Below are 18840 nucleotides of genomic sequence, written 5' to 3'. Positions count from 1 at the left end.
TTTTTCAATTTTAAAAGCTTTTATTCAATAATGCATATAGAATGTACAGTTTAAATTGAAATGTTTGGGAAGAATAACAACTTTAATATTTGAACAAAAAATGGCGATAGCAATTTTCGAACAGTCGCTAGCTGTTGGGTCGCATGATTGGTCGCTAAAGGTTTGGTAACAAAATCAGCTGCAAGCGATTCTCATTCTATTTATGAGCTTATATGTAACATTGTATCTCATTTTATTGTTAATCCAAGCATGATGTATTCATAATTTACACCATTTAGATCACTTAATCCGCACATAAATAATTACAATTTACAAATACAACCAGTTAGCTTATAAACCGTATATTCTTTTTTCAAGTAATTAAGCCGTGCATTATAAAGAATTACCTGGTATTAAATATAGACATGATTTGGTTAGAGATGTTCTGTGTGATGTATCAAGGATAATAATGAATACAATCCCACGAATCATGGCTAGTCAAAGATGAAGATATTCTCTTCATAAGTTATGCCTTACATATAATTGTAATTAAATGTATTCCTAAAATTAGCTTTCAATTCTTGTATATATATATGTCTTATTGTAATAGACAAAGTGTGTTTGATTCTATTCTTCTTCTAATATTGTGATTGTTCATATTCTTCATATAATCGTGGTTCTGATACCATATTAAAGTTGAGTATATTATGAAACCACGATTATATGAAGAATATGAACAATCACAATTTTAGAAGAATAATAGAATCAAACACACTTTGTCTATTACAATAAGATATATATATATACAAGAATTGAAAGCTAATTCTAAGAATACATTTAATTACAATTATATGTAAGGCATAACTTATGGAGAGAATATCTCCATCTTTGACTAGCCATGATTTGTGGGATTGTATTCATGATTATCCTTGATATGATGTTCTAAACGAGCAGGGTTTTCTACTAAAAATGAGACCCATGTTAACTTTTTGACAGATATGTTTAAAGGGAGGTCTACTTTACGACCAGCCGATATTCTTGTGATTGGGTGGGCAAAGGTGAAACGCGCTTGTGTGGACCTTACAAGAGTGCCTCATCTTGTTGGGCTTAGGGACCATGGGTTTACTGCAGGTCAAGCTGCGTCGAAGACCGAATCAGGCAAAGTTGCTAAATATGAGAAAACTTATTTAGAGAATCAGCATGTGTTTCTCCCAATTTCTTTTGATACATTAGGTTTCCTGACTTCGAAGGCTATGAATTTTCTGAGCATGGTTTATCGGGTCATGCATGGTACTTTTTCGGCTCCTAAGTCTCAAAGCTTCGTTTTTAGAAGGATCGGCTTTGGTATTCAAAAAGGGTTGTGTCACAGCTTCTTGTCCGTTTACACGCCACTTTTATTGTAATTGTTGTTTTGAGTTTAATGAGATTAAATATTTAAAAAAATATCATTTAATAAAAAAAAAAACAAATAATTGCATGAGAATCCTAAGAATAAGCAATTACAAATCATAAAAAACAAACTCACGGTATCACATAAAAAAATCATAACACAAAACAACAATATACACATCAATTACTTCATTTCTTGTCGATTGTAACTGCGACAGCCACGTATTTTTGGTCCCATCACTTGATCTTATACTTATGTAAAGTGAGTGGCTGGGCACCATCGATTAAACTTTAATTGAAACCATTACGTCGAAAAGACATCTCAAAACTCAAAAGCATCTTTGGCTCATCATCCACTAAGTTCTTATCAAATATAAAACGCTAGTGTTCAAATTAAGCCTTAAATATGTAATAATTTTGTTTAAGAATAGTAGAATAACGGATATACTATAATATTTTAATTCTTTTATAAATAGTGTATTATTAGTAAACTAGATAACACAAAATCATACTCATATTAAAGATAAAAAATGTTTGTTATTATGGTTAACTAGATTTTTCCCCCGTATTACGGGGGTTATTTTACATTATTCGTTTTTAATATTTATATATGCATATTTGGATTTTAATTTTATTTATTGTAAGAAAGTTAATAATTAATATACTTGAGGTTTGATGATGAAATGGTTTCACAAATAAATGATATGTTATAATCCGGTTTAAAAGCCATCTGGGTTTGGTGATACCCATTACCCGTTTATTTTCTTTATTATAAAATTGTTTCTTAATTATAAATAATATCCTTTTTAAAAATAAAATAGGATATATATTTTTAGTATATTCCTATTTTATATGATTTTCATATCAAATATTTGATGAGATTATTTTTTAATATAATGAGATGTTATAACCCGTTTAAGAGCTATCTGGGTTTTGTGAGACCTTTACACGTGAATTCGGGTCAAATGCGTGAGAAGCCTTCATTTACAAATAAAGTAATCTGATGGCTTGAGAGAATAGTTGTTTTATATTTTTCGTTTTTTAATATTTATTTTTTTTTATTTTAATTTTCTTTATTGTAAGAAAGTTAATATACTTAGGGTTTGATGATGAAAGTGTTCATAAATAAATGATATGTTATAACCCGTTTAAAAGCTATCTGGATTTGGAGACCCATGACCCGCTTATGTTTTTTACTATAAAATTGTTTATTAATTATAAATAATATCTTTTTCTTTTTAAATTGGATATTAAATTTTAGTATATTCTTATTTTGTAGGATTTTCATATCAAATAATTGGTAAGATTAATTTTGAATTTAATGAGATGTTATAACCCGTTTAAGAGCCATCTGGTTTTGGTAAGACCCATACCCATGAAATTGGGTTAAATCAACGAGAGACCTCCATTTAAAAATCAAGAAATCTGGTGACTTCCATAAAAGGGGGAGCGACCACATCGTGACACATAGGATTTTTGGGTTTTCGTTTATATATATTATAAATTTTTTTTAAAAAATAATATCATATGAAAAAGTTATAAATATTATAAAATGATAGAAGAATTAACATGTGACTTTCATATGAAGAGAGAAAATATGCACTATTACTTTTATACCTTTTTTATTTTGGTCTATACTTGACACATGTTAATTAATTATGGTTTCTTATACTTTGTAGAATAACTCAACCTTTATTCATATTCATATTATTGAATTGACATATAATATGTTAAGCATGCAATGTAACCTACTTATTAAATTAACATGTAAGTGTAAGTATTTAAATAAACGACATGTTTAGTTAAATGTGTCTGGTTTATGTTGCATAATCGAGTTAAATGATTCTTCTCAAACACGAATAAAAAAAATCTTCTACATTTAGAATTTTATTTGCTAATTTATTCATCGATTCAAAAGGTTTAGTTTTTAGAACACATCCCAAACAAAGGCAAACAACCTCCCAAACAACTATTTCATGGAAACTTGTCCCAACCCATAAAAATCACACGCAATTTTAGTAATATAAACCACCAAACCGAAAAGCAATCACATTAGATCATACGAGTTTATGGTGTAAAGATACTTGTACTTGGTGTATCTCGGTTGTCCGTTGAAGGGGTTTCATCATATCCCCTAGAGTGGTCATCAGATGATGGTCTCAACAACCTATGGTCCATCATCCGCACCACATCATGCATTGTTGGTCGTTTATCAGGCACAATCAATACACAATCCTTAGCTATTTGCAACAATTGCAACGTCTCAAAATTATGATCCCTCTTTAATTCCATATCAAAAATCTCAAGGCTTGGGTCCTCCCATATAACTGACTCGACCAAGTTCGAAAAATGGACCCCTTCCTCGCCCAATGAGGCTTGCTTTACGGGTTTTCCTGTTAAAAGCTCCAATAACAAAACCCCAAAGCTATAAACATCAGATTTAAATGTGACTTTCCCGGTCTTAAAAGCTTCAGGGGCCCAGTAACCAGTGACATGACGGTTTAAAGAACCTGGCTCGCCAAAAAGCGTGTTGAGGCCGTAGTTAGACAAGGAAGCTTCGTTGGATTCTTGTTGGAGGAGGATGTTTGATGATTTAATGTTGCCATGAACAACTTCAGCTTCGTGTAAGTATGCCAGTCCCTTAGCAGCACTCACTGCAATTCTAATCCGTTGGTCCCAATTGAGTTGTCGTCGCGAATCTTTGCTTCCTACAAAATAGTCATTTACACCTCTTTGATAAATGGATACAATTATACAACCCATTATTCATTATGAGAGATGATTTACAATCCATCTAAAAGTAGATTAATAATATCAATTATTAAAAATCACCTTTTTCGTGAATATTTATAGAATGTGATCGTATGACAAAAGTTAGTATGCAGGAAAACAAAAAGATAATGGAGACAACACATTTCAAAAGGATTATGACAACTAAAGGACGGGGCAAAAAAATGGGAAAACATTTTGAGCAATTATTATACCTCAAACATCAATTGTAACACCATAATTTTATTATGAATTCAAAATAAACCTATCACTTAGTGATTTAGTGTTATGGTGTTTGCGTTTAACAAATGTATCGTAGGTTTAAATCCTTGCAATTAGAGCATTCCCGGTAGGTCCTTTATCCTATCTTTATAATTATATTAAAAATCACTATATTTGCTCTCTTATTTTTAATTAAATTATACTTTATTATACATTTACCATCAACACTTTCTCATCTCCACTTACAACCACTTTCAACAAATATTAAAAATTTGTATAATACGAATAGTGTTTCTTCAAATTTACTCATAAATAACAACATTTTCTCTATCACTCACTTATAAGTTATAACCAGTTACAATCAATTTATATAATATAGATAACTCACTCACATATATATAGATGTCCTATTGTAAATGCTCTTACAAGATTAAATGGATTTTAGGCGAAAAAAATATGTTCTAGAAAATCTCAACCTAAAAAGTTATGGATACAATCACCCTTAACCGTACGTTTTAAGATGTATTCCTTTCCAATTTATACCTTATTCTCTCTCTAGTTGCAAGAAATATCATCACCGATAAAGTGACAAGTGACAGGGAATTCTACGATCTATCTTAAACTTTGGTATAAATTCTTTTTTAAACACATCTATGTTCTTGTCAAATATTTATCTCTTGTTAAACATTTATATAAAATATTTTAGACTAAAGTTTCAAATTAAATATATCACTACCATTTTTATAGATTATTTTTCTCAATAAAGCTATTGCATAGGGCTGTAACCCACTCATCATTGGCACTAAAGCACAATGTTTCAAATTATTAACATTCATGCTTCACGTGTTTCAAGTTTTTTGAATTAAACCATGTAACATTTTCATCTTATCATTAAACCACAACAAAGTTATATATGGCAAATTTTGTATACAAGCTGTTATATAAACCATGTAACATTTTTTTTTCTCGACATATAACGTCTTGTTAGTGTGTCGTTTTAATAAAAGTTGCCGTTTAAAAAATATATATAAACCTACCTTTAAGGCGGCTCGCAATTGTTATGCGGTTTTTATAACTTTATACGACCAATGTAACCTTATATGACTCTTATAATTCTAGTGAAAACTAACCGATGACGCGTAACTAATTGAATATGAAGAAATTACCATGAAGACGATCAGCTAAGCTACCACCCGACATGTAATCATAAACAAGCCATTTCTCATACTCCGAATAATAAAAAGCTATCAACCGAACCACGTTTACGCTCTTCACTTTCCTAAAACCCTCCATTGTTTTTCTGAATTCGACTTCTTTCGCCTTAACATCTCTCAATCTTTTCACCACAACCATCCTCTTCTTCTCCTCCACCCGCTTTTTCGACCCCCCAACGCTCCCTTCCCCAATTACCACCTCCTTTCCCACGACCGTCTGTTTATACGACGTCCCAATGCTCCCTTCCCCAAGAACCTCCGCGGACACATTCAACAAATCGTCCAATTTGAACCCAAACCCGTCCTCCAAAAACACCAAATTGTTAACCTCTACCAAAAGAGGACGAGGCCGTTTGATCTGACTATACATCATTTTCCGTACAAATAAAAGAAGGATAAATAACACTAGCATTGACGATACGGTAATCCAGACGATTAACCGTACGTCACTACCGTGTTTCTTCGGTTTTACCCACTCCGGAGGTGGATTAAACGAGTTGTTGCATTTGTTTGTGGTCGGAGGACCACATAAGTAATCGTTGTTGTCGAATGACGACAACGAGAACTTAGAAAACGGATGTGGAATGGAACTGACTAATTTATTAGACGAGACATCAAGTTTGATTAAATTATCTGCTTCTATGTATGGAAGCTGACCCGAAATCTCGTTTTTATGTATGTAAAGGCGGGTGAGCGAGGTAAGCTCGGAGAAATCATCGGGGAGCTTGTCGGAGAGGGCGTTATCGTGGATGGATAGCACACGAAGGCTAGGTAGCTTTCCGAGTGAGTCGGGTGGTATTTTTCCTACTAGAGAGATGGCGGGCAAGCGGATATAGAGGACGGTGGTGCTTTCGGGGTCACAAATAACGCCTTTCCAGCTAGAGCAGGCGAGTTCGGATGGGTTCCAGGTGAGCTTAGCTGGGTTATAATTAATTCCATTGATGAAGTTGAGGAGCGCTTTCCGCTCGTTGGATTTTAGGGTTTCTTTGGGGTTGTCGTCGCCGTCGCTGCGCGCGGTTTGTAGTGGAAGAATAATAAGTGAAAGCAGGAAAATGGCTACCGGAGACATGGATGTTTGAGAGTGTGTGTGTGTGTGATGAATAAAGGATTAAGGACTAAGTACAGGATGGGGGAGTGAGGAATATTTATAAAAGGTGTAGGGTTTTACTATAGTTTAATTATATGTATATATTAAAAAGTAAATGGTAGTTTACTAAAAAAAATCACTATTTATGAAAACTAACCACCTATTTTTGTACGTATGTAAAGAGAAATTATCTTTTCTTCTAGGTAGTTAGGAGTTCAACTTATTTCTATTATATATAGATACAATCTTTTAATGCAACAACTACTACATGTATTGAAAACAAACTATGGAAAAGAAAGTAGGAAAAGAATAGTAGTTTCTCGAAGCATTTGAGCTTTTATGTTTCTACATTTATATTTTATTCACATGTATGTACGCTTTCTTATTTATTTTTTATTTATTCATTTAACTATTTTGTTTTGTTTGCTGTAGAAATTATAATACAAAACTTCAAAAAGTAAATAGTTTATTTGTTTTGTATAATATGAAACATAGATAGTTCATTCTGGTAGCATGTTTTTAATGTTTAGGATACGAAATTACTAAAGTTCATAGATCAAAACTGGCATGTTTGCTTATGTTGGAATTCGATGGCTTTAGCAAATTGCGTGGCATGTCATAACGGATCAAAATTCCCACCTCTAACTGAAGTTAGCAAGTCCTAAGACGGACCCGTTTTAGTTTTCCATTTCTTATTTTTCAAAAAAAAAAAATTGGTAATACTTTGTCCATTAGATAAAGTGGCAACCTCAAAAGGAGCCAACATTAGAATGAAGCAACTTATATATCAAATCCTTATGGAAAAAAGAGTGTTCGCTGCATCGCGAGGATCGTAATACCAGTTATTAATTAATTTCACTTGGATATATAGTAGAAAAAGAATAATTTTTGGATATCAATTTTGGAGTTGGACAGGTGTGTTTCAATCAATAGGTAACGCTTGCCATAATAAGAAAGTAAAACGCTTTAAACCTACAAGAATTTTGTCCTATCCAGACAACAGTTTTTGAACTTTTCCTAACAATATATAGTTGGGACAAATCTAAAATACTTATCCCGACTACATGTTGTCGGGAATAGTGTTGTTGGTATAGCTTCGTCCCGAAAAGTAACATAAATAGTTATCCCGACTACATGTCGTCGGGATATATATTACAAAAACTTTTTAAGAAAATGTTTTATTTTTAATAAAAAAAATAAAAAATATTTTATAATTATAATAATATAATATTCATTTATCTATGCCGACGACATGTTGTCGGGATATAATTTAAATATTATTTTATTTATTTATCTATACCGACGATATGTTGTCGGGATAGAACATAAATATTATTTTATTTCTTTATCTATGCCGACAACATGTTGTCGGGATAGATTTTAAATACTATTTTATTTCTTTATCTATACCGACGACATCTAGTTGGTATAGATAAATGAAGAAAATAATATTTAAACTCTATCCTGACAACATGTCGTCGGGAAAAAAATTACATAAAATATTTAAAAAAAAATCATTTATTTGTTTATAAAACGAAAAGGATTAATAATAAAAAAATAAAAAACCTATACCGACGACATGTCGTTGGTATAGGTAAATAGCATCATTAAAGTTTGCTGCTAATGCCTCGCCGGAGATTTTCCGGAGATTTTGCCGGAAAACTTTCCGGGGACAAGTTCCGAGACTTAAAACGTAACAAACGCGAGATACAACGCAATGTCAAACATAATATCCAAACAACAAAGTTTTTAACAACAACAAAACAATTTATTTTTCATTAAATCGGTATTACAAATCACATACACGAGATACGAACAACTTCAAAAATGAAATATAAAAACTAAGAAGATCTTGATGTGGTAGTTTGAAGGAGTTCTTAATGGTGGCAAGACGGAGGCGGAGATGTTGACGGTGGCGTTTGACAGAGGTGGTGGCGTTTGATGATGGTCGTTGAAGGTGACGGTGGTGGTTGAAGGCGGTCTAAATTTAATTGTTGCAAGTTGAAGGTGGTGGTTGATGGAGGGTTTGGTGTTAATGAAGTAAATGGATGAATGATGAAGATTTATTATTGAAATGAAGAAGATGGTGAAAGAAGGAATGTTGCTAGCCATTGGATTAAAATTAATCAAGGGTCATAAAGCATTTTCAATTGATCACACGGATCGTGACTTTTCCCGACGACATGTTGTCAGGATAGCACTCCACAAAAATAATAGCGGGTAAATTTCATTTAAACGCATAAGTTAAATTATTTTCAAAATATTTCAGGAAACTTATCCCGACGACATGTCGTCGGGATAAGTTAGCATATTTTTAATTATTATTTGCTTTTTATTTATATGTATAATGCTTTTAAAAAAATTAAAAACTAAATTTTAATTTTCTATCCCGACAACATGTTTTGGGGATTAGTTTGTATTTATTTAATTTTCATATGTTTTATTATTTATTGTGTATTATGTTTTAAAAAAAAAGTAAAACTAAAATTTTGTTTTTCTATCCCGACGACATGTCGTCGGGATAGGACGATGTTTATAATTTTTTTTTTAATTTATATCTCAAATAATTATTTTTATATTTCTCAACTAATTACTTTTGTATTTGTAATACATACAATGATGGCTATATGCATACATACATATATTGATGATTACATGTCGTCGGTATATAGGCTTTGTCACGAAACGTTTACATACATACATACATACATGCATAAATACACACACATACATAGATTTATACATAATTGCATACACACATGCATACACACATACATATATACATACACACATATACATACATTCATACATAACTACTTACATGCATACATTCACATACATACATACACACATACACACAAATACATACATGCATGCATACATATACTTTACGTGCATCATACATACGTGCATTGATGGCTAAATATATGGTTACATGTATGTATGTATGTAGCCATGCATGTATGTATGTGCGTAACCATGTATGTATGTATGTACGTATCTAACCATCTATAAATGTATGTATGTATGAATGCATGTATGTATGTAACCATCTATGTATGTTTGTATGTACGTATCTAACCATCTATATATGTATGTATGTAACCATCTATGTATGTATGTATATATGTATGTATGTTTGTAACCATGTATGTATGTATGTACGTATCTAACCATCTATATATGTATGCATGTAACCATCTATGTATGTATGTAGGTATGTATGTTTGTAACCATGTATGTATGTATGTACGTATCTAACCATCTATATATGTATGCATGCATGTATGTATGTATGTATGCATGCATGTATGTATGTTTGTATGTACGTATCTAACCATCTATATATGTATGTATGTAACCATCTATGTATGTTTGTATGTACGTATCTAACCATCTATGTATGTATGTATGTATGAATGCATGTATGTATGTAACCATCTATGTATGTTTGTATGTACGTATCTAACCACCTATGTATGTATGTATGCATGTATGTATGTATGTATGTATGTAACCATCTATGTATGTTTGTATGTACGTATCTAACCATCTATGTATGTATGTATGTATGAATGCATGTATGTATGTAACCATCTATTTATGTTTGTATGTATGTATCTAACCATTTATTATTTATTTCTAATTTAAGGTGATTTAAAGAAAAGAAAAGGTAAAATTTAAAAAACTCTATCACGACAACAAATCGTCGGGATTGGAGAGTTAATTTTTTATTAATTTATTTGTAATTTAAGATGATTTAAAGAAAAAAAATAAAATATAAAAAACTCTATGCCGACAACAAGTCGTTGGGATTGGATAGTTATTTTTTTATTAATTTATTTATAATTTAAGAATACTTAAAGAAAAGAAAAAATAAAATATAAAAAACTCTATCCCGACAACAAGTCGTCGGGATTGGATAGTTAATTTTTTAATATTTATTTATAATTTAAGAATACTTAAAGAAAAGAAAAAATAAAATATAAAAAACTCTATCCCGACAACAAGTCGTCGTGATTGGATAGTTAATTTTTTAATATTTATTTATAATTTAAGAATACTTAAAGAAAAGAAAAAATAAAATATAAAAAACTCTATCCCGACAACAAGTCGTCGGGATTGGATAGTTAATTTTTTATTTTTTTATTTCTAATTTAACATGATTTTAAAGAAAAGGAAAATTTTAATATAAAAACTCTATCCCGACAACATATCGTCGGGATAGGGTAGTTAATTTTTTTAATATATCTTTCTAATTTACGATGATTTAATGAAAAAGAAAAAAAAAATTAAAAACTTTATCCCGACAACATGTTGTCGGGATTGGATAGTTCATTTTTTATTATTTGTTTTTAACCTACAATGATTTTAAAGAAAAGAAAAAATAAAATATAAAAACTCTATCCCGACAACATGTCGTCGGGATAAGTGTCGAGTCAAAGGTTTGGTTTAGTCAAACATTCTCTAGCGTATTAAAAAGTGACACGTGTGTTGATTAGTTAAAAAAATTTTGATTTTCTATCCCGACGACATGTTGTCGGGATAGGGTTTGATATAGCGACAACATCTTGTTGTCGGGATAGGTGTCGTCGGGATAGGCTAAAATTCTTGTAGTGAAAATAGGGTTTTTGAGTATTTTTGGTAGGTCTACATAGCACTTGCTAGCTTCTTTTGATTTCTAATCATTAATTTAAATTCTAATGACCCATTTCATCTTCATTACTATTGCTATTGTTCATATGTTACTGAAACAATATTGACGCAATCGTCTTTCTTTTATTGTTCGTTAGATTTATTAGTTTAAACGTAATGATTCATTAGTTAAGGAATTATGTTTTGTTCTGATTTGTTGTAATAGTGACATGTTAGCTATAGCAAAGGGTGCTACATAATTACTTTGTAATAGTGACATGTTAGCTATGTCAACTATGACTATTTGAAATACATATTAGGTGTAATCTGAGCTTATTAGTTAAAATGTAATTTGAGCCTATTCGAAATACATTTTTTTTTGTGAGGACAGGATTCGCAAAATTTTTACAAATGTTTGGTTCGAAAAAACTTGGGCTTTGATAGAAAAAGGTAGTATGTGACATAAAAGAATTGCATGGTCGCTTGACCTTAGATCGTCCCTAGTTACTTGATTTTGAACTAAAATGAGGAAATTATCATAAACTTCGTATGCTTAGGGGGTCATTTAGGATTTAATTGTAACTGCTTACTGAAAATGATATATTATAATAAGTTTGATTTTTTAACTTACATGGAATTAAAATAATTAATCATAATTAATTAAAAAGAATAGTGGATTGTTTGGTTCATAAATAAAAATTAAATGAAAATTATTGTTTGCTAGCTTTTGTTAATTTTTGTTCGCTTTTGTTTGATTTGGGACACACACAAAAAAAATTAAAAAAAAAAGAAAGAAAAAAAAAAGAAAAAAAACGAGTGGATAAAATGGTTGGAAAGGCGATTAACATTGGAGAAGATAAAGGTGATAGCTTACCACTTAAAAGATAATAGTTCCACTTAGTCATCAAAAAATTCATATGTTAGATTAATTTAGTGGTTTAAATATGTATAAGACGAGTAGGACTCTTTTAACAATTAATATGTTAAGCTTGTAATGCAAATTGTTAAATTAAGATTAGCATGTATGTGTTAGTATTTAAATAAACGACATGTTTAGTTAAATGCGTTTTGTTTACGTTGCATATATATAATCGAGTAATTAAACGAATCTACTTAAACACGAACCAAATAAAACCTTCTATATTTACGCTTTCATTTATTAATTTATTCAATCAAAAGGTTTAGTTTTAGAACCCATCCCACACGAAGGAAACCAAAATCACAAACAACTAATTTAGATCATACGCAATTTTTTTAACATAAAATCGAAAAGCAATCACATTAGATCATACGAGTTTACGGTGTAAAGGTATTCGTACTCGGTGTATCATGGGTGACCGTTGAAGGCGTTTCGTCATATCCCCTCGGGTGGTCATCAGATGATGGTCTCAACCAAATATCATCCATCATTCGCACCACATCATGCATTGCTGGTCGTTGATCAGGCACCGTCAATACACAATCCTTAGCTATTTTCAACAATTGCAACATCTCGAAGTTATGATCCCTCCCTAATTCCACATCAAAAATCTCAGCCATCGGTTCCTTCCATGTAACTGACTTGACCAAGTTCGAAAAGTGGTTCCCTTCCTCGCCCAATGAGGCATGCTTTGCGGTTTTGCCCGTTAAAAGCTCCAATAACAAAACCCCAAAGCTATAAACATCAGATTTAAACGTGACTTTCCCAGTCTTGAAAGCTTCCGGGGCCCAATAACCCGAGACATGATGGTTCAAAGAGCCTGGCTCATCAAAAAGGTTGTTGAGACCGTAGTCAGACAAGGAAGCTTTGTTGGTTTCTTGTTGGAGGAAGATGTTTGATGATTTAATATTGCCATGAACAACTTCGACTTCATGTAAGTATGCCAACCCCTTAGCAGCACTCATCGCGATTCTCATCCGTTGGTCCCAATCAAGCCGCGTTCGTTGCGAACCTATACTTCCTACAAAATAGTCATTTACACCTCTTTGATAAATGGATACAATTATGCAACTCATCTGTTCTTTATGAGAGATGATATAAATAATTAAATATCAATATAAATAAATATACTAGCAATAATTTTAATTATTGAAAAATCATCTCTCGTGCATTTTTGTTTTGTAGGGTGTGATCACATGATAAAAGTCGGTATGCAGGAAAGCGAAAACATAATAAAGACAACACATTTTAAGAAGACCGTGACACCGAAAAGTTGGAAAACATTTTAAGCAATTATTAGTCCTCAAAACATCACTTGTAACACCATGATTTGATCATGAATTCCAAATAAAACTCGTTACTTAGCCGTCTTTAAAGGTGGTGTACGTTCAAATCCATCCAACTATACAACAATATTGGTTTTTACATAATCTCAACTATGCCTTATTGGCAAATAATAGTCTTAACTTCACTCTTGGCTGTTGGCATTCTAACTAAAGGTACATTGTTTATAACGGTCTGCGACTAACGGAGGACTAACTTCATTAGTTGCAGGTCGCCGAAAAAACCGTTTTTGGCCGGAAACCTCCCACTTTTTTCCAGAAAATGCAAGCACTTCCATTGCCGGGAAATTGCCGAATTTTACTGTAGTGGGTCTTCGTGCGACAGGTTTTCCCCGAAACATGAGGTGGTGAGATTAGGCTATCTAGTGTTGTATGCGATCGCGGTCGTATAGAGTCGCCTTTTAACATTGGGTTACCCCAGGGCCCGTCTCCAAGAATTTTTATGTCTCGGTCGAGCCAAAATAAAAAGGCCCGTAATTCCTAACGAGTGGCAAAATATATAAACTAATTTTTTGAACAACATTAACATTATAACAATTAAAGGCCCGAAAGTCACACTTAGCATTTAGAAATCGGCCTCTGGTCTCTCAATGTTTCTGGAATTCAATCGGCCATTGCTTGAAGCTTCTTGTAAGTTTATTGTTTATTATTTGAAGCTTCTTGTAAGTTTATTGTTTATTATTAATATGATCATTATTATTTATTTTAAATTTAGTTTGCCCGATACCTTAAATGGATTATGGGTGGAAAAAATGTTACACCCAATATATAAGGAGATTAAGATACTAAAGGGCCAATATATAAAATTTTTATCTAACATAGAATAACAATTGCTTCATTTAACTGATCAAAGTAGTGTATACACAATAACGATCGTTCCTTTTTTTTTAGCTAAAACTATTTTTAAAAAAATGATTAAATCACATATAAAATAAAATTTAAATAAAATTATCAAATATAAATTAAACTAAGATAAAGTAAAATATGTGAAGTAAGTTAATTAATATCTATCCTTTCTAATTTGGTGTAGTGGTAGGAAGCAAGGGTTTTTCAATAGAGATCCAACAGCATTTTGGGGGGGATATGGATGGCTCAATGAAGGAAGACTGGGATCCTTGTGATCTGCGGTTCGATCCTGAGAGTGTCCGAGTTTTACCACTAGTGGGTTTTCAGACGGGTGCGTTTTCCCTGGAACTGGAGATAATTTGGAGGCGCTTAAGGGCTTCGTACGTCTAGGTTGGGCCAGCTGGCGTTGGCCTTTTGCCATTGGGTCACCCTATACGGAGTATCTAGGCATTTTATGTTTGTTGGCCGTTTAAAAAAAAGTTAATTAATATCTTTAAAAAAATTCACTATGGCAAAATTAATTGTGTATACCAAAAGTTTTTCAAAAGCATCAAACAATTTAATTGTGTATAATATTACTTTTTTACACAACACACCTCCATCTACTCTTCCCTGCTCATTTTACATAACACCGCTTCTTCTCAACGGAAAAAAATATAGCCATCAATAATTCCTCTTAACTCTTTTTTAACCACTCAGATCTAATATATAAAAATTTGTGTGCCTCAAAAATTAAGTGGTCTGACACGTTGTCCAGGTTGCACTCTGCCAAAGCCGGCTCTGAGTTACCCTTAGGACTGAACTTAATTTATTCGTTAATCGTTAAAAACAAAAATTGCATCACTACTATTTTAGAAATAGATTATTTTTCTCCACAAAGGCCAAAGGCACAAAGCTATTGCACATGAGTGTACCCAACTCATCATTGGGAACAATAAAGTATTAAATTCATGCCACAAGCACACTATGCTATCAAATGTAATAATGAATTTGAACATAACAATTTTTCCCATATCCTTAAGCCTCTTTTAAATCTTTAACGTTATATGATCCCTATAGTATATGAAAACTATTGTACACTCCAAGTAAAAGTTTTATACATGCAAACTGTTATACAAATCATTTAAAGTCGGTGCAAAGTAATGTCAATATGTATAACCTTATGCGATGCAAGTTGTTTGATGCAAGTTGTTTGCGAGCTGTTATACAAATCATTTAAAAGTTGTTCGCAAAATTGGTGCGAGTTTTGCGATGCAATTGGTTATTCATGGAGTGGGTCTGATTTGGTGTTGGCGGGTTATTTGGTTGATTAATCGTGTTGGTGGTTTGAAGAATTGCAGCTGTTGGGGCAAGAGTCTAAGATTGGTGTTGGTTTTTGTCTGGGATTGGGTTCTTATTGTAGAAAAATGAAAACCCTGTAAGATATATTGTATTATTGATTTATTATATATATAGAAGTACAATATAAATACAAGGAAATATAATCAAATGCAATATCCTAACTGGTAATAATATTATAATCAAACTCTAATAATATATTCTATAACTAGGATAGAGCCCGTGTGATACACGATTGATAAAACAAAATAGAAGGTTGTGAAACTATACCAATTAAGAAAAAGAGAAGGCTAACAACAATTTATCCTAGTTGAGTTGGTAAGCCACAAACATTTAAAAGCAAGGTAGTGAGTTTGATTCCTATCAACAACATATTTTTCATTTTATTATTAATGAAGGGGAAATTGTAAAAATGGAAACGTATACACTTGGCATCCTATGTGGAGTGTCTAATTGAATGACATGTGAAAAATTGTGTTGCTTTAATATATAGGTAGATATTCTCCAATACTTATGGCAAAGTTTAAAGACGTGTTCTTGTCTTCCGAATTCTAATCTTAGTTGGGCTGGAATATATATGTTGATGACAAATTTATTCTTTTTGAACTTTTTGGTGGAAGAGGTTCAATTATTTTGCTTGGTGTGATGATGGTTTTAAAGAAAACATAGCGTATGTTTGAAGGCTTGAAGCTGCAAGTTTTTGTCTTTCTGTTTTTGCCAATTGTGTTGAGTCCTTTGACTTGTCGTATGTGTGTTATAATGATTGTTTGGTGAATGTTTTTTGTGGGCTTGATCCAGTTTGTGGAGGCAAGTTTGTCTACTGATATGTTTGTTTTGGTAGGTTTTTAATTTTTTTTTAACAGATGATTATCCGCACGTCGTGATTGTGTTCATTACTTGATTTTATCTCATTTGGAGATGGATATGAAGTGTTGCATGTGTTATTGGTTGGAATACCACAAAAGTAAGTGTTGTTGTCAAAGAAAGGTAAGGGGAGCTTAGAGAATGGATATAGAATAGAACTATTGAAGTAATTAAACGACACGTTAACTTCGACAAATTTAGCGTCTATGTAAGGGAGTTGGCCAGTAAAGTCATTACTATCTAAGTAAAGACGTGTGAGGGTTGTGAGGTTTCCGAAATCTGAAGGGAGATCGCCCGAGAGAGCGTTAAAATGGAGAGACAAAACACGAAGGCTACGCAACAATCCTAATGACTCGGGTGGTATTTTTCCAACTAGAGAGATCGCGGGTAATTGGATGTAGAGGACGGTGGTGTTTTCGGGGTCGCAAATAACGCCTTTCCAATTAGAGCAAGCGGGTTCGGACTCTTTCCATGTGAGCTTAGATGGGTCGTGATCAACTCCATTGATGAATTTGAGAAGCGCTTGCTTCTCTTTGGGATTCAGCGTGTCATGGTGTTTGTCAGCGCTTCGCGTGCTTTGTAGTCGGAGAATAAGAAGTGACAATAGGAAAATGGCTACCGGAGACATGGCCATTTGAGAGAGTGTGTGTGGAGAGGATGGGAATTAAGGGAGGAGTATTTATAAAAGGAGGCAGGGTTTTACACTTTTGCTATATAATAATAATAATAATAATAATAATAATAATAATAATAATAATAATAATAAATTTTGACAAGGGTGCTTTCAATCAATATGTAACACATTCAATCAATAATTTTTTGGTCGATCACTAGAGGATGTGACGTAAAGCATATGACGTACAACAATCATTTGTTTCCGGTTCGACCCATCGTTACAATTGATTTTTCACACTACCTTAACACGTCTTCAAATGTAGAATGTGAAACCCTTTATTATTTGTGACACGCTCACATTTCATCCATACTACAACAGATAGCCTTAGGTGAATGTGACTGATGTGAGTGGAAGCTTGTTATTTGAGCCAACTAGCTAGGTAGGGTGTACTGCGGTATCAACTTGTGGGGCATAACATTGCGATCAATCGTGTTGAAAATGGTTGTTCGAGTTTGAGTTGAGATAATTTTAGTCTTTGTATTGTTGATAGTCAGTGATATTTGGGTTAAAAGGTTAGACCATGTTTATAAATTGTAAAAAATGAATCATGTGTGGGGTTTTTTTTATGTGAATCTAACCCTTTTGATTTTGATCTGCTCAGTTAATTGGTGTCTTGAATTGGGATGGTTTCTTTCATGGCTTCATTGTGAAATTTTATCTTTAATTTGTTTGTTAATTAAATAATTATAACACAAATATTGATGGAAAACATTAGGAAAGTTACATTTGGGTGTTCATACCGTGTATTTTTTTAATATTTTTTAAAAGTAATTGTGGGTAAAGAAAAAAGAAAAGATAAATTATAAAGATATAAAAATAGTAGTATTTAATTGAAAAAGGAAAAAAATTAATTTTTATTGTAATTATATGAATATGGATATGAAATGCCGAATAGGCTAGAAATGCTTTGATAACCATATGATATAAATTACAAAACCCATTTATTGTTATTCGTAAAGAATGAACTGAGAATACTCTTACTGTCTTAGGCTAAGGGTAATGGGGCGCGGATGGCCACCTGTCTCACGAACACTGTTACCCCCTTCTCGCGGATGGGGGCGCGGTTGGCCGGCGCGGGGCAGTCCGCGTGGGTTGACCGTTGGGGAGAGCTGTTGGGCTGTTAAAATAAAAAAAAAATTTCAAACTTATTATAAATATCACAATTCATTTTTTTTAAATCACCCATCTCATTCTCTTTCTCTCAATATTTCTACTAATACCTCTCATTTGATTTTCCAAAGTTTGTTAAAAAATCATGTCGGGTTCGGAAAATTTCAACTATAACGCTCAATTTCAGATGCAAGAGTTGGACTACATGTCTGACGAGGCCTTTCAAGATCTAATGGCATCTCAAAACGCGACTTTTTTCAACTCGGATACACAACCCGAGTTTTCCGTTCCGGAGACACAACCGGGACCGGATAAACCCACAAAACGCTCTCACAAAGGTAAGAAAATGAATAAAACCGGAGAAGCGGGCGGTTCATCAACACCGGCTGTGACGAAGCAAAAGTCTACTCCTTGGAAAAATGATGAAAAATTAGCGTTGGCTAGAGCTT

At 32.6% G+C, this 18840-nt stretch overlaps 2 protein-coding genes and 1 pseudogene across 2 annotated transcripts; all 3 read right to left on the bottom strand.

Annotated features, from left to right (window-relative positions):
* Positions 1-3398: 3398 nt before the first annotated feature.
* Positions 3399-4131, bottom strand: LOC143566786 (putative inactive receptor kinase At2g26730 pseudogene; annotated as a pseudogene).
* Positions 4132-5502: 1371 nt separating this feature from the next.
* On the bottom strand, positions 5503-6642 carry LOC143566785 (putative inactive receptor kinase At4g23740). The gene has a single exon (XM_077053392.1). The coding sequence runs from the start codon at positions 6640-6642 to the stop codon at positions 5503-5505; it is 1140 nt and encodes a 379-aa protein (XP_076909507.1).
* Positions 6643-12563: 5921 nt separating this feature from the next.
* On the bottom strand, positions 12564-17239 carry LOC143566784 (putative inactive receptor kinase At2g26730). The gene is made up of 2 exons (XM_077053391.1): positions 16699-17239; positions 12564-13235 (listed from the first exon to the last, which is right to left on the bottom strand). Exons 1-2 carry the CDS (start codon positions 17237-17239, stop codon positions 12592-12594), a joined length of 1185 nt encoding a protein of 394 aa, XP_076909506.1. The 3' UTR covers positions 12564-12591.
* Between the last annotated feature and the right edge of the window lie 1601 nt (positions 17240-18840).

The sequence above is a fragment of the Bidens hawaiensis genome, unplaced genomic scaffold, assembly GCF_021521415.1.
Source record: "Bidens hawaiensis isolate Kalapana, Puna unplaced genomic scaffold, B.hawaiensis_p1.1 tig00023051_1, whole genome shotgun sequence".
In the NCBI taxonomy this organism is placed as follows: domain Eukaryota; kingdom Viridiplantae; phylum Streptophyta; class Magnoliopsida; order Asterales; family Asteraceae; genus Bidens; species Bidens hawaiensis.
The sequence above is the reverse complement of the archived record's forward strand: the minus strand, read 5'-3'. Positions and strand labels throughout refer to the sequence as shown.